The following is a 16,555-nucleotide window of genomic DNA, read 5'->3' as shown; positions in this document are numbered from 1 at the left end:
GATGCTTCCTTTGGATGCCGGGTTCTCATACCTGCTAAGGTGCGTCCCCTCCCTTGAGGAACTGCTTTAGGACACATTGTACCCTGCTGCAGAAAAGGAGGTTTATGGTAGACTTACCATGGTTAACTCTCTTTCTGCGAGATACACTGGGTTCCACAGGGCGCCCACCCTGACGCACTTTGCTTCTTTGGGTTTGTATGGCATTAGCCACTAGTCCCTTCTCCTGTAGTGAGAACGTGGTCCTATGTGACTAACATCTGCCTACTCTTTTACCTGCTTCTGCATTGGACTGGTTAACAAAACTGAGCTCACAGTGCCTGGAGGTGGGGTTATAGAGGAGGCCCCCGCAATGCATTCTGGGACAGCCTAAAGCTTTACCCTGTTGGTGCCTCTGTATCAAGATCCATCTCTACACCCCAATGTATTCCCTGTGGAACCCAGTGTACCTCGCAGAAAGTGATTTAACCATGGTAAGTCTACCATAAATCTCCTTTTTTGCTAAAATTTGTCCATTTCACAGTCTATGACCAGGGATAGTGCATGGGCATGGTGGCTCGCTCTGCTATCTCTGTGCTCAACACAGGTTTCTTATCCCCATCGTAGTCCACATGGATGGTAAATGAAGCAAAGGGCGAAAAAAAGAAAAACAATTTCAAAATATATATATATTTTGTTGACCATTGTCATGTCGACCTTTTGAACCTGTCGACCTTTTGTACCTGTCGACCATAAATACAGTCAACCTTTTACCTTTGACCTTTTGAACCTACCGAACTATTGCATGTCAGCCATATGTGGTTGTCCTACTGACTGCCTATTTATACATTGAAACCCCCAGTGACTTGTGTTATCTCTCTAAACAACTGACAGATGTCAACACTTTGCCTAATCAGAGATGCCTTGGGTTCTAGTGGAAGAATGTACTAGGGTCATGAAAGTGAGAGGCATAAATAGTTAATAATAGTAACCCAAATTTGGGATATTTGCATTCACTAGAATGTGGTAATAAAACTCTTTTAAAGTGTTCATTTGGTAATGCCACTTCTAGCTAATGCTATTACTATTCCCAAGTGTATATATGTCAGCTATACATGGGAACCCACCACTTAGTGGCCCTGTGTGTAAACTTGAAACATCGAATGGGCTTTATTTGGCATTTAACTAGTACAATTCGAAGACATGAAATGAAACATCTGATTGGCTGGTAGTGGATACCAGAATTATTTGGTCACATTCCATCAAAATATTAAATACTAATAGATATATCTGCAGACGTATCGGGTAGTGTGTTTTGCATACACAGTGCCCGATCAGTCGTGACTTATATCACAACTGGGTACTTGCATGTGCTCACCCAGTTGTGCTCTCAATCACCACCAGCTTGTGCAGCGAGTGTGCTGCAGTCACCTGACTGCCTGGACACACAGCACAATGCGCCAATATATCTTTAGATAACAGTATATCAGCTATCGGCTGTGCTGCGCTGAACATCGTTCACAGACATATCATTTGTACACACTGCCCGACAGACCAGCGATATATCGGCTGTTCAAATGAACAGCCGATATATATCGGCCACTGTGTACACAGCATACTGTAAATCCCAGATTAATGAACTAGTGAATACCTGTATCTCATGTTAACAAATTACAATAATATTTGAAACTATACAGGAGTATTACAAGTATATCCCTATAGAAGTTCTCATGTTTTTATCTGTTACAACTTAAACATTTTAGGAGTATATTTTTATAGTATACAGTAGTTGAGGACACATACATATTCATAAATAGCCTGTCACTGTATTGTTATGCTGAAGCACGAGAACTTTCCATCACAACTACGTGTGTTATTTCCAATAATAGAACACTCATGCCAGCTGCTAAAAATAAATGCTTTGCTCTCTATAAAGCAGCTGCACTCTCCAAAAGCCAACAGCAGACAGAAGCATAGACAGAGCAAAGACAACTTGTCTAATAGACCGACAAGCAGGACGAACAAGACCATGTCAGAACGCAGAATACCCTTCACTTTCCTCCGCACCCCAAGCTGGGATCCATTCCGAGACTGGTACCAAGGCACAAACCGACTGTTCGATCAATCATTTGGTATGCCACGAATACTTGAAGACTGGCACCAATTCCCTAGCACCAGCTGGCCAGGTTATGTCCGTCTCTTTCCAAGCCAGTCAATGGATGTCGTCCCTCCTACTACTCCAGCTGTTGCAGCACCTGCTGTGGCAGCTGTACCTGATTTCAATAGGGCCTTGAGCCGACAACTAAGCAGTGGGATCTCAGAGATCCGTCAAACTTCGGATAGCTGGAAGATCAGTCTGGATGTGAATCACTTTTCTCCAGAAGAGTTGGTTGTGAAAACTAAAGATGGAATAGTGGAAATCACAGGTATGTTAATCTGGCAGAGGTATAAACTGGACAAAAGTGCAAGAATATTCTTAAAGAGAAAATATGGTTTTATTTAGCTTTGATAATAATGGGTTGTGCTTTATACTGGTTATTCACATGCAGGCCTTATCAGTCAAGGGGGACATTTACTAAGCAGTGATAAGAGTGGAGAAGTGAGCCAGTGGAGAAATTTCCCCATCAACCAATCAGCAGCTCTGTATAATTTTATAGTATGCAAATTATAGATGTTACTTCAGTGCTGATTGGTTGATGGGGAAATTTCTCCACTGGCTCACTTCTCCACTTTTATCACTGCTTAGTAAATGCACCTCTTAGTGTCTTATCAAACTGGTTTAGCAATGCAGTGTGTACGTGCAACTAACCATTCATTTTAAGGGAATATAGGGAAAAATAACATCTGGTTTATCAAAAACCCATGAAGCATATGTGCATAATGAATGGATAACCTGTAATATAAGAAAAGAAAAAGTTTTGGTCATTTGGTTAACTAAAAAATGTTTCCAAATGCACAGATTGCACAGCACGGCCAGCAATAATACAGACTACAAAAACTATCCAAAATACTGTATGTAGTCAGTGACAGCAGAAGAGGGCACTAAGCAGCACACTGAATCATACCTTTCAACATGACCTATTCCGGGAGGGACGAAACGCTCTATTCCTGGACTGCACCACAGGTGATGGCAATCATAAATTAAGAGGGAAGTCCAGGAACAGAGTATTGTGCCCCTCCTGTAATAGGTCATGTTAGGAGGTATGATTAAATCCATGAGAATGAAATAATAACTGCAATCAAAGTTTTACAACATATTAAAAAACTGTATTTCTCTGACGTCCTAAGTGGATGCTGGGGACTCCGTCAGGACCCTGGGGACTCCGTCAGGACCATGGGGAATAGCGGCTCCGCAGGAGACAGGGCACAAAATTAAAAAGTTTGACCACTAGGTGGTGTGCACTGGCTCCTCCCCCTATGACCCTCCTCCAAGCCTCAGTTAGATTTTTGTGCCCGGCCGAGAAGGGTGCAATCTAGGTGGCTCTCCTAAAGAGCTGCTTAGAATAAAAGTTTGTTAGGTTTTTTATTTTCAGTGAGTCCTGCTGGCAACAGGCTCACTGCAACGCGGGACTAAGGGGAGAAGAAGCGAACTCACCTGCGTGCAGGATGGATTGGGCTTCTTAGGCTACTGGACACTAGCTCCAGAGGGACGATCACAGGTACAGCCTGGATGGGTCACCGGAGCCGCGCCGCCGGCCCCCTTACAGATGCTGAAGAGAGAAGAGGTCCAGAAATCGGCGGCTGAAGACTTCCCAGTCTTCTTAAGGTAGCGCACAGCACTGCAGCTGTGCGCCATTGCTCTCAGCACACTTCACACCGCGGTCACTGAGGGTGCAGGGCGCTGGGGGGGGCGCCCTGGGCAGCAATGTAATTACCTTTACTGGCTAAAAATACATCACATATAGCCCCTGGGCTATATGGATGTATTTAACCCCTGCCAGGATTACAGAAAAAACCGGGAGAAGAGCCCGCCGTGAAGGGGGCGGGGCCTATCTCCTCAGCACACAGCGCCATTTTTCCCACACAGATCCGCTGGTGGGAAGGCTCCCAGGCTCTCCCCTGCACTGCACTACAGAAACAGGGTTAAAACAGAGAGGGGGGGCATATTTTGGCGATATTAATATATATTAAGCTGCTATAAGGGAAAACACTTACTATAAGGTTGTCCCTGTATAATTATAGCGCCTTGGTGTGTGCTGGCAAACTCTCCCTCTGTCTCCCCAAAGGGCTAGTGGGGTCCTGTCCTCTATCAGAGCATTCCCTGTGTGTGTGCTGTGTGTCGGTACGTGTGTGTCGACAGGTATGAGGACGATGTTAGTGGAGGCGGAGCAATTGCCTGTAATGGGATGTCACCCCCTAGGGAGTCGACACCGGAATGGATGGCTTTATTTATGGAATTACGTGATAGTGTCAACACGCTACAAGGTCGGTTGACGATATGAGATGGCCGGAAAACCAATTAGTACCTGTCCAGGCGTCTCAAACACCGTCAGGGGCTTTAAAACGCCCATTACCTCAGTCGGTCGACATAGACACAGACACGGACACTGACTCCAGTGTCGACGGTGAAGAAACAAACGTATTTTCCAGTAGGGCCACACGTTACATAATCACGGCAATGAAGGAGGCGTTACATATTTCTGATACTACAAGTACCAAAAAAAAAAAAGGGTATTATGTGGGGTGTGAAAAAACTACCCGTAGTTTTTCCTGAATCAGATAAATTGATTGAAGTGTGTGATGAAGCGTGGGTTAACCCCGATAAAACTCACACGCTTATCAAAACAAGTGGCGTTACCGTCTCCTGATACGGCCGCCCTCAAGGAACCAGCTGATAGGAAGCTGGAAAATGTCCTAAAAAGTATATACACTCATACTGGTGTTATACTGCGACCAGCGATTGCCTCAGCCTGGATGTGCAGCGCTGGGGTGGCTTGGTCGGATTCCCTGACTGAAAATTAGAGATGAGCGCCTGAAATTTTTCGGGTTTTGTGTTTTGGTTTTGGGTTCGGTTCCGCGGCCGTGTTTTGGGTTCGAACGCGTTTTGGCAAAACCTCACCGAATTTTTTTTGTCGGATTCGGGTGTGTTTTGGATTCGGGTGTTTTTTTCAAAAAACACTAAAAAACAGCTTAAATCATAGAATTTGGGGGTCATTTTGATCCCAAAGTATTATTAACCTCAAAAACCATAATTTACACTCATTTTCAGTCTATTCTGAATACCTCACACCTCACAATATTATTTTTAGTCCTAAAATTTGCACCGAGGTCGCTGTGTGAGTAAGATAAGCGACCCTAGTGGCCGACACAAACACCGGGCCCATCTAGGAGTGGCACTGCAGTGTCACGCAGGATGTCCCTTCCAAAAAACCCTCCCCAAACAGCACATGACGCAAAGAAAAAAAGAGGCGCAATGAGGTAGCTGTGTGAGTAAGATTAGCGACCCTAGTGGCCGACACAAACACCGGGCCCATCTAGGAGTGGCACTGCAGTGTCACGCAGGATGGCCCTTCCAAAAAACCCTCCCCAAACAGCACATGACGCAAAGAAAAAAAGAGGCGCAATGAGGTAGCTGTGTGAGTAAGATTAGCGACCCTAGTGGCCGACACAAACACCGGGCCCATCTAGGAGTGGCACTGCAGTGTCACGCAGGATGTCCCTTCCAAAAAACCCTCCCCAAACAGCACATGACGCAAAGAAAAAAAGAGGCGCAATGAGGTAGCTGTGTGAGTAAGATTAGCGACCCTAGTGGCCGACACAAACACCGGGCCCATCTAGGAGTGGCACTGCAGTGTCACGCAGGATGTCCCTTCCAAAAAACCCTCCCCAAACAGCACATGACGCAAAGAAAAAAAGAGGCGCAATGAGGTAGCTGACTGTGTGAGTAAGATTAGCGACCCTAGTGGCCGACACAAACACCGGGCCCATTTAGGAGTGGCACTGCAGTGTCACGCAGGATGTCCCTTCCAAAAAACCCTCCCCAATCAGCACATGATGCAAAGAAAAAGAAAAGAAAAAAGAGGTGCAAGATGGAATTGTCCTTGGGCCCTCCCACCCACCCTTATGTTGTATAAACAAAACAGGACATGCACACTTTAACCAACCCATCATTTCAGTGACAGGGTCTGCCACACGACTGTGACTGATATGACGGGTTGGTTTGGACCCCCCCAAAAAAGAAGCAATTAATCTCTCCTTGCACAAACTGGCTCTACAGAGGCAAGATGTCCACCTCATCATCACCCTCCGATATATCACCGTGTACATCCCCCTCCTCACAGATTATCAATTCGTCCCCACTGGAATCCACCATCTCAGCTCCCTGTGTACTTTGTGGAGGCAATTGCTGCTGGTCAATGTCTCCGCGGAGGAATTGATTATAATTCATTTTAATGAACATCATCTTCTCCACATTTTCTGGATGTAACCTCGTACGCCGATTGCTGACAAGGTGAGCGGCGGCACTAAACACTCTTTCGGAGTACACACTTGTGGGAGGGCAACTTAGGTAGAATAAAGCCAGTTTGTGCAAGGGCCTCCAAATTGCCTCTTTTTCCTGCCAGTATAAGTACGGACTGTGTGACGTGCCTACTTGGATGCGGTCACTCATATAATCCTCCACCATTCTATCAATGTTGAGAGAATCATATGCAGTGACAGTAGACGACATGTCCGTAATCGTTGTCAGGTCCTTCAGTCCGGACCAGATGTCAGCATCAGCAGTCGCTCCAGACTGCCCTGCATCACCGCCAGCGGGTGGGCTCGGAATTCTGAGCCTTTTCCTCGCACCCCCAGTTGCGGGAGAATGTGAAGGAGGAGATGTTGACAGGTCGCGTTCCGCTTGACTTGACAATTTTGTCACCAGCAGGTCTTTCAACCCCAGCAGACTTGTGTCTGCCGGAAAGAGAGATCCAAGGTAGGCTTTAAATCTAGGATCGAGCACGGTGGCCAAAATGTAGTGCTCTGATTTCAACAGATTGACCACCCGTGAATCCTTGTTAAGCGAATTAAGGGCTCCATCCACAAGTCCCACATGCCTAGCGGAATCGCTCCGTGTTAGCTCCTCCTTCAATGTCTCCAGCTTCTTCTGCAAAAGCCTGATAAGGGGAATGACCTGACTCAGGCTGGCAGTGTCTGAACTGACTTCACGTGTGGCAAGTTCAAAGGGCATCAGAACCTTGCACAACGTTGAAATCATTCTCCACTGCGCTTGAGACAGGTGCATTCCACCTACTATATCGTGCTCAATTGTATAGGCTTGAATGGCCTTTTGCTGCTCCTCCAACCTCTGAAGCATATAGAGGGTTGAATTCCACCTCGTTACCACTTCTTGCTTCAGATGATGGCAGGGCAGGTTCAGTAGTTTTTGGTGGTGCTCCAGTCTTCTGTACGTGGTGCCTGTACGCCGAAAGTGTCCCGCAATTCTTCTGGCCACCAACAGCATCTCTTGCACGCCCCTGTCGTTTTTTAAAAAATTCTGCACCACCAAATTCAAGGTATGTGCAAAACATGGGACGTGCTGGAATTTGCCCATATTTAATGCACACACAATATTGCTGGCGTTGTCCGATGCCACAAATCCACAGGAGAGTCCAATTGGGGTAAGCCATTCCGCGATGATCTTCCTCAGTTGCCGTAAGAGGTTTTCAGCTGTGTGCGTATTCTGGAAAGCGGTGATACAAAGCGTAGCCTGCCTAGGAAAGAGTTGGCGTTTGCGAGATGCTGCTACTGGTGCCGCCGCTGCTGTTCTTGCGGCGGGAGTCCATACATCTACCCAGTGGGCTGTCACAGTCATATAGTCCTGACCCTGCCCTGCTCCACTTGTCCACATGTCCGTGGTTAAGTGGACATTGGGTACAACTGCATTTTTTAGGACACTGGTGAGTCTTTTTCTGACGTCCGTGTACATTCTCTGTATCGCCTGCCTAGAGAAGTGGAACCTAGATGGTATTTGGTAACGGGGGCACACTGCCTCAATAAATTGTCTAGTTCCCTGTGAACTAACGGCGGATACCGGACGCACGTCTAACACCAACATAGTTGTCAAGGCCTCAGTTATCCGCTTTGCAGTAGGATGACTGCTGTGATATTTCATCTTCCTCGCAAAGGACTGTTGAACAGTCAATTGCTTACTGGAAGTAGTACAAGTGGGCTTACGACTTCCCCTCTGGGATGACCATCGACTCCCAGCGGCAACAACAGCAGCGCCAGCAGCAGTAGGCGTTACACGCAAGGATGCATCGGAGGAATCCCAGGCAGGAGAGGACTCGTCAGAATTGCCAGTGACATGGCCTGCAGGACTATTGGCATTCCTGGGGAAGGAGGAAATTGACACTGAGGGAGTTGGTGGGGTGGTTTGCGTGAGCTTGGTTACAAGAGGAAGGGATTTACTGGTCAGTGGACTGCTTCCGCTGTCACCCAAAGTTTTTGAACTTGTCACTGACTTATTATGAATGCGCTGCAGGTGACGTATAAGGGAGGATGTTCCGAGGTGGTTAACGTCCTTACCCCTACTTATTACAGCTTGACAAAGGGAACACACGGCTTGACACCTGTTGTCTGCATTTCTGGTGAAATACCTCCACACCGAAGAGCTGATTTTTTTGGTATTTTCACCTGGCATGTCAACGGCCATATTCCTCCCACGGACAACAGGTGTCTCCCCGGGTGCCTGACTTAAACAAACCACCTCACCATCAGAATCCTCCTGGTCAATTTCCTCCCCAGCGCCAGCAACACCCATATCCTCCTCATCCTGGTGTACTTCAACACTGACATCTTCAATCTGACTATCAGGAACTGGACTGCGGGTGCTCCTTCCAGCACTTGCAGGGGGCGTGCAAATGGTGGAAGGCGCATGCTCTTCACGTCCAGTGTTGGGAAGGTCAGGCATCGCAACCGACACAATTGGACTCTCCTTGTGGATTTGGGATTTCGAAGAATGCACAGCTCTTTGCTGTGCTGCTTTTGCCAGCTTGAGTCTTTTCATTTTTCTAGCGAGAGGCTGAGTGCTTCCATCCTCATGTGAAGCTGAACCACTAGCCATGAACATAGGCCAGGGCCTCAGCCGTTCCTTGCCACTCCGTGTGGTAAATGGCATATTGGCAAGTTTACGCTTCTCCTCCGACAATTTTATTTTAGGTTTTGGAGTCCTTTTTTTTCTGATATTTGGTGTTTTGGATTTGACATGCTCTGTACTATGACATTGGGCATCGGCCTTGGCAGACGACGTTGCTGGCATTTCATCGTCTCGGCCATGACTAGTGGCAGCAGCTTCAGCACGAGGTGGAAGTGGATCTTGATCTTTCCCTAATTTTGGAACCTCAACATTTTTGTTCTCCATATTTTAATAGGCACAACTAAAAGGCACCTCAGGTAAACAATGGAGATGGATACTAGTATACAATTATGGACTGCCTGCCGACTGCAGACACAGAGGTAGCCACAGCCGTGAACTACCGTACTGTACTGTGTCTGCAGCTAATATAGACTGGTTGATAAAGAGAAGATGTCTATGTAACTATGTATGTATAAAGAAGACTGAAAAAAATCCACGGTTAGGTGGTATACAATTATGGACGGACTGCCTGCCGAGTGCAGACACAGAGGTAGCCACAGCCGTGAACTACCGTACTGTACTGTGTCTGCAGCTAATATAGACTGGTTGATAAAGAGAAGATGTCTATGTAACTATGTATGTATAAAGAAGAATGAAAAAAATCCACGGTTAGGTGGTATTACAATTATGGACGGACTGCCTGCCGAGTGCAGAGACACAGAGGTAGCCACAGCCGTGAACTACCGTACTGTGTCTGCTGCGACTGGATGATAAATGATATAAAAAATATATATATATCACTACTGCAGCCGGACAGGTATATATTATATATTATATAATGACGGACCTGCTGGACACTGTCTGTCAGCAGAATGAGTTTTATTTTTATAGAATAAAAAAAAAAAAACACACAAGTGAAGTCACACGACGAGTGTTTAACTTTTTCAGGCAATCACAATATAAGTATACTACTAACTATACTGGTGGTCAGTGTGGTCAGGTCACTGGTCAGTCACACTGGCAGTGGCACTCCTGCAGCAAAAGTGTGCACTGTTTAATTTTAATATAATATGTACTCCTGGCTCCTGCTATAACCTATAACTGGCACTGCAGTAGTGCTCCCCAGTCTCCCCCACAATTATAAGCTGTGTGAGCTGAGCAGTCAGACAGATATATAATATATATAGATGATGCAGCACACTGGCCTGAGCCTGAGCAGTGCACTGCACAGTGCACACAGATATTAGAGATGAGCGGGTTCGGTTTCTCTGAATCCGAACCCGCCAGAACTTCATGTTTTTTTTCACGGGTCCGAGCGACTCGGATCTTCCCGCCTTGCTCGGTTAACCCGAGCGCGCCCGAACGTCATCATGACGCTGTCGGATTCTCGCGAGGCTCGGATTCTATCGCGAGACTCGGATTCTATATAAGGAGCCGCGCGTCGCCGCCATTTTCACACGTGCATTGAGATTGATAGGGAGAGGACGTGGCTGGCGTCCTCTCCATTTAGATTATAAGAGACTGAGAGAGATTTACTGGAGCTGACTAGGAGGAGTACTCTTACTGTAGAAGTGTAGAGACTGAGTGGAGAGAGTTTACTAGTGAGGACAGTGCAGTTTACTTTATAATCCGTTCTCTGCCTGAAAAAAGCGATACACAGCACACAGTGACTCAGTCACATACCATATCTGTGTGCACTGCTCAGGCTCAGGCCAGTGTGCTGCATCATCTATTATCTATATATAATATTATATATATCTGTCTGACTGCTCAGCTCACACAGCTTATAATTGTGGGGGAGACTGGGGAGCACTACTGCAGTGCCAGTTATAGGTTATAGCAGGAGCCAGGAGTACATAATATATTATATAGTGAGTGACCACCAGACACACAGTGCAGTTTATTTATATATCCGTTCTCTGCCTGAAAAAAGCGATACACACAGTGACTCAGTCAGTCACATACCATATCTGTGTGCACTGCTCAGGCTCAGGCCAGTGTGCTGCATCATCTATATATATTATATATCTGTCTGACTGCTCAGCTCACACAGCTTATAATTGTTGGGAGACTGGGAGCACTACTGCAGTGCCAGTTATAGGTTATAGCAGGAGCCAGGAGTACATAATATTATATTAAAATTAAACAGTGCACACTTTTGCTGCAGGAGTGCCACTGCCAGTGTGACTAGTGACCAGTGACCTGACCACCAGTATATATAATATTAGTAGTATACTATCTCTTTATCAACCAGTCTATATTAGCAGCAGACACAGTACAGTGCGGTAGTTCACGGCTGTGGCTACCTCTGTGTCGGCACTCGGCAGCCCGTCCATAATTGTATATACCACCTAACCGTGGTTTTTTTTCTTTCTTTATACATACATACTAGTTACGAGTATACTATCTCTTTATCAACCAGTCTATATATTAGCAGCAGACACAGTACAGTGCGGTAGTTCACGGCTGTGGCTACCTCTGTGTTGGCACTCGGCAGCCCGTCCATAATTGTATATACCACCTAACCGTGGTTTTTTTTTCTTTCTTTATACATACATACTAGTTACGAGTATACTATCTCTTATCAACCAGTCTATATATTAGCAGCAGACACAGTACAGTGCGGTAGTTCACGGCTGTGGCTACCTCTGTGTCGGCACTCGGCAGCCCGTCCATAATTGTATATACCACCTAACCGTGGTTTTTTTTTCTTTCTTTATACATACATACTAGTTACGAGTATACTATCTCTTTATCAACCAGTCTATATATTAGCAGCAGACACAGTACAGTGCGGTAGTTCACGGCTGTGGCTACCTCTGTGTCGGCACTCGGCAGCCCGTCCATAATTGTATATACCACCTAACCGTGGTTTTTTTTCTTTCTTTATACATACATACTAGTTACGAGTATACTATCTCTTATCAACCAGTCTATATATTAGCAGCAGACACAGTACAGTGCGGTAGTTCACGGCTGTGGCTACCTCTGTGTCGGCACTCGGCAGCCCGTCCATAATTGTATATACCACCTAACCGTGGTTTTTTTTTCTTTCTTTATACATACATACTAGTTACGAGTATACTATCTCTTTATCAACCAGTCTATATATTAGCAGCAGACACAGTACAGTGCGGTAGTTCACGGCTGTGGCTACCTCTGTGTCGGCACTCGGCAGCCCGTCCATAATTGTATATACCACCTAACCGTGGTTTTTTTTTCTTTCTTTATATACATACATACTAGTTACGAGTATACTATCTCTTTATCAACCAGTCTATATATTAGCAGCAGACACAGTACAGTGCGGTAGTTCACGGCTGTGGCTACCTCTGTGTCGGCACTCGGCAGCCCGTCCATAATTGTATATACCACCTAACCGTGGTTTTTTTTTCTTTCTTTATACATACATACTAGTTACGAGTATACTATCTCTTTATCAACCAGTCTATATATTAGCAGCAGACACAGTACAGTGCGGTAGTTCACGGCTGTGGCTACCTCTGTGTCGGCACTCGGCAGCCCGTCCATAATTGTATATACCACCTAACCGTGTTTTTTTTTCTTTCTTTATACATACATACTAGTTACGAGTATACTATCTCTTTATCAACCAGTCTATATATTAGCAGCAGACACAGTACAGTGCGGTAGTTCACGGCTGTGGCTACCTCTGTGTCGGCACTCGGCAGCCCGTCCATAATTGTATATACCACCTAACCGTGGTTTTTTTTTTCTTTCTTTATACATACATACTAGTTACGAGTATACTATCTCTTTATCAACCAGTCTATATATTAGCAGCAGACACAGTACAGTGCGGTAGTTCACGGCTGTGGCTACCTCTGTGTCGGCACTCGCAGCCCGTCCATAATTGTATACTAGTATCCAATCCATCCATCTCCATTGTTTACCTGAGGTGCCTTTTAGTTGTGCCTATTAAAATATGGAGAACAAAAATGTTGAGGTTCCAAAATTAGGGAAAGATCAAGATCCACTTCCACCTCGTGCTGAAGCTGCTGCCACTAGTCATGGCCGAGACGATGAAATGCCAGCAACGTCGTCTGCCAAGGCCGATGCCCAATGTCATAGTACAGAGCATGTCAAATCCAAAACACCAAATATCAGTAAAAAGCCTCTTTTTTTCTTTGCGTCATGTGCTGTTTGGGGAGGGTTTTTTGGAAGGGACATCCTGCGTGACACTGCAGTGCCACTCCTAGATGGGCCCGGTGTTTGTGTCGGCCACTAGGGTCGCTAATCTTACTCACACAGCTACCTCATTGCGCCTCTTTTTTTCTTTGCGTCATGTGCTGTTTGGGGAGGGTTTTTTGGAAGGGCCATCCTGCGTGACACTGCAGTGCCACTCCTAGATGGGCCCGGTGTTTGTGTCGGCAACTAGGGTCGCTAATCTTACTCACACAGCTACCTCATTGCGCCTCTTTTTTTCTTTGCGTCATGTGCTGTTTGGGAGGGTTTTTTGGAAGGGACATCCTGCGTGACACTGCAGTGCCACTCCTAGATGGGCCCGGTGTTTGTGTCGGCCACTAGGGTCGCTAATCTTACTCACACAGCTACCTCATTGCGCCTCTTTTTTTCTTTGCGTCATGTGCTGTTTGGGGAGGGTTTTTTGGAAGGGCCATCCTGCGTGACACTGCAGTGCCACTCCTAGATGGGCCCGGTGTTTGTGTCGGCCACTAGGGTCGCTAATCTTACTCACACAGCTACCTCATTGCGCCTCTTTTTTTCTTTGCGTCATGTGCTGTTTGGGGAGGGTTTTTTGGAAGGGACATCCTGCGTGACACTGCAGTGCCACTCCTAGATGGGCCCGGTGTTTGTGTCGGCCACTAGGGTCGCTTATCTTACTCACACAGCGACCTCGGTGCAAATTTTAGGACTAAAAATAATATTGTGAGGTGTGAGGTATTCAGAATAGACTGAAAATGAGTGTAAATTATGGTTTTTGAGGTTAATAATACTTTGGGATCAAAATGACCCCCAAATTCTATGATTTAAGCTGTTTTTTAGTGTTTTTTGAAAAAAACACCCGAATCCAAAACACACCCGAATCCGACAAAAAAAATTCGGTGAGGTTTTGCCAAAACGCGTTCGAACCCAAAACACGGCCGCGGAACCGAACCCAAAACCAAAACACAAAACCCGAAAAATTTCAGGCGCTCATCTCTAACAGATATGGTATGTGACTGACTGAGTCACTGTGTGTATCGCTTTTTTCAGGCAGAGAACGGATATATTAAATAAACTGCACTGTGTGTCTGGTGGTCACTCACTATATAATATATTATGTACTCCTGGCTCCTGCTATAACCTATAACTGGCACTGCAGTAGTGCTCCCCAGTCTCCCCCACAATTATAAGCTGTGTGAGCTGAGCAGTCAGACAGATATATATAATATTATATATAGATAATAGATGATGCAGCACACTGGCCTGAGCCTGAGCAGTGCACACAGATATGGTATGTGACTGACTGAGTCACTGTGTGTATCGCTTTTTTCAGGCAGAGAACGGATATATTAAATAAACTGCACTGTGTGTCTGGTGGTCACTCACTATATAATATATTATGTACTCCTGGCTCCTGCTATAACCTATAACTGGCACTGCAGTAGTGCTCCCCAGTCTCCCCCACAATTATAAGCTGTGTGAGCTGAGCAGTCAGACAGATATATATAATATTATATATAGATAATAGATGATGCAGCACACTGGCCTGAGCCTGAGCAGTGCACACAGATATGGTATGTGACTGACTGAGTCACTGTGTGTATCGCTTTTTTCAGGCAGAGAACGGATATATTAAATAAACTGCACTGTGTGTCTGGTGGTCACTCACTATATAATATATTATGTACTCCTGGCTCCTGCTATAACCTATAACTGGCACTGCAGTAGTGCTCCCCAGTCTCCCCCACAATTATAAGCTGTGTGAGCTGAGCAGTCAGACAGATATATATAATATTATATATAGATAATAGATGATGCAGCACACTGGCCTGAGCCTGAGCAGTGCACACAGATATGGTATGTGACTGAGTCACTGTGTGCTGTGTATCGCTTTTTTCAGGCAGAGAACGGATTATAAAGTAAACTGCACTGTCCTCACTAGTAAACTCTCTCCACTCAGTCTCTACACTTCTACAGTAACAGTACTCCTCCTAGTCAGCTCCAGTAAATCTCTCTCAGTCTCTTATAATCTAAATGGAGAGGACGCCAGCCACGTCCTCTCCCTATCAATCTCAATGCACGTGTGAAAATGGCGGCGACGCGCGGCTCCTTATATAGAATCCGAGTCTCGCGAGAATCCGACAGCGTCATGATGACGTTCGGGCGCGCTCGGGTTAACCGAGCAAGGCGGGAAGATCCGAGTCTGCTCGGACCCGTGAAAAAAACCATGAAGTTCTGGCGGGTTCGGATTCAGAGAAACCGAACCCGCTCATCTCTACTGAAAATATTGATACCCTTGACAGGGACAGTATTTTATTGACTATAGAGCGTTTAAAAGATGCGTTTCTATATATCTATATATGCGTGATGCACAGAGGGATATTTGCACCCTGGCATCAAGAGTAAGTGCGATGTCCATTTCTGCCAGAAGATGTTTATGGACACGACAGTGGTCAGGTGATGCGGATTCCAAACGGCACATGGAAGTATTGCCGTATAAAGGGGAGGAGTTATTTGGGGTCGGTCTTTCGGACCTGGTGGCCACAGCAACAGCTGGAAAATCCACCTTTTTACCCCAACTCACCTCTCAGCAGAAAAAGACACCGTCTTTTCAGCCTCAGTCCTTTCGTCTCCATAAGGGCAAGCGGACAAAAGGCCAGTCATATCTGCCCCGGGGTAGAGGAAAGGGAAAAAGACTGCAGCAGACAGCCTCTTCCCAGGAACAGAAGCCCTCCACCGCTTCTGCCAAGTCCTCAGCATGACGCTGGGGCCTTACAAGCGGACTCAGGTGCGGTGGGGGGTCGTCTCAAGAGTTTCTGCGCGCAATGGGCTCACTTGCAAGTAGACCCCTGGATCCTACAGGTAGTATCCCAGGGGTACAGATTGGAATTCGAGACGTCTCCCCCTCGCAGGTTCCTGAAGTCTGCTTTACCAACGTCTCCCTCCGACAGGGAGGCGTATTGGAAGAAATTCACAAGCTGTATTCCCAGCAGGTGATAATCAAAGTACCCCTCCTACAACAGGGAAAGGGGTATTATTCCACACTATTTGTGGTACCGAAGCCAGACGGCTCGGTGAGACCTATTCTAAATCTGAAATCTTTGAACACTTACATACAAAGGTTCAAATTCAAGATGGAGTCACTCAGAGCAGTGATAGCGAACCTGGAAGAAGGGGACTATATGGTGTTCCTGGACATCAAGGATGCTTCCCTTCATGTCCCAATTTGCCCTTCTCACCAAAGGTACCTCAGGTTCGTAGTACAGGACTGTCATTATCAGTTTCAGACGCTGCCGTTTGGATTGTCCACGGCACCCCGGGTCTTTACCCAGGTAA

General features: G+C 46.1%; 1 protein-coding gene across 1 annotated transcript in view; it reads left to right on the top strand.

Annotated features, from left to right (window-relative positions):
• Window positions 1-1,918: 1,918 nt before the first annotated feature.
• The window catches only part of HSPB1 (heat shock protein family B (small) member 1), a 37,837-nt gene continuing 23,200 nt past the window's right edge, over window positions 1,919-16,555 (top strand). The window contains exon 1 of the mRNA XM_063953956.1: window positions 1,919-2,402. Within this exon, the coding sequence (XP_063810026.1) occupies window positions 2,006-2,402 (397 nt within the window). The 5' untranslated portion in view covers window positions 1,919-2,005. The remainder of the gene's footprint in view (window positions 2,403-16,555) is intronic.

The sequence above is a fragment of the Pseudophryne corroboree genome, chromosome 2 (genome assembly GCF_028390025.1).
Source record: "Pseudophryne corroboree isolate aPseCor3 chromosome 2, aPseCor3.hap2, whole genome shotgun sequence".
Lineage (NCBI taxonomy): Eukaryota > Metazoa > Chordata > Amphibia > Anura > Myobatrachidae > Pseudophryne > Pseudophryne corroboree.
The sequence above is the reverse complement of the archived record's forward strand: the minus strand, read 5'-3'. Positions and strand labels throughout refer to the sequence as shown.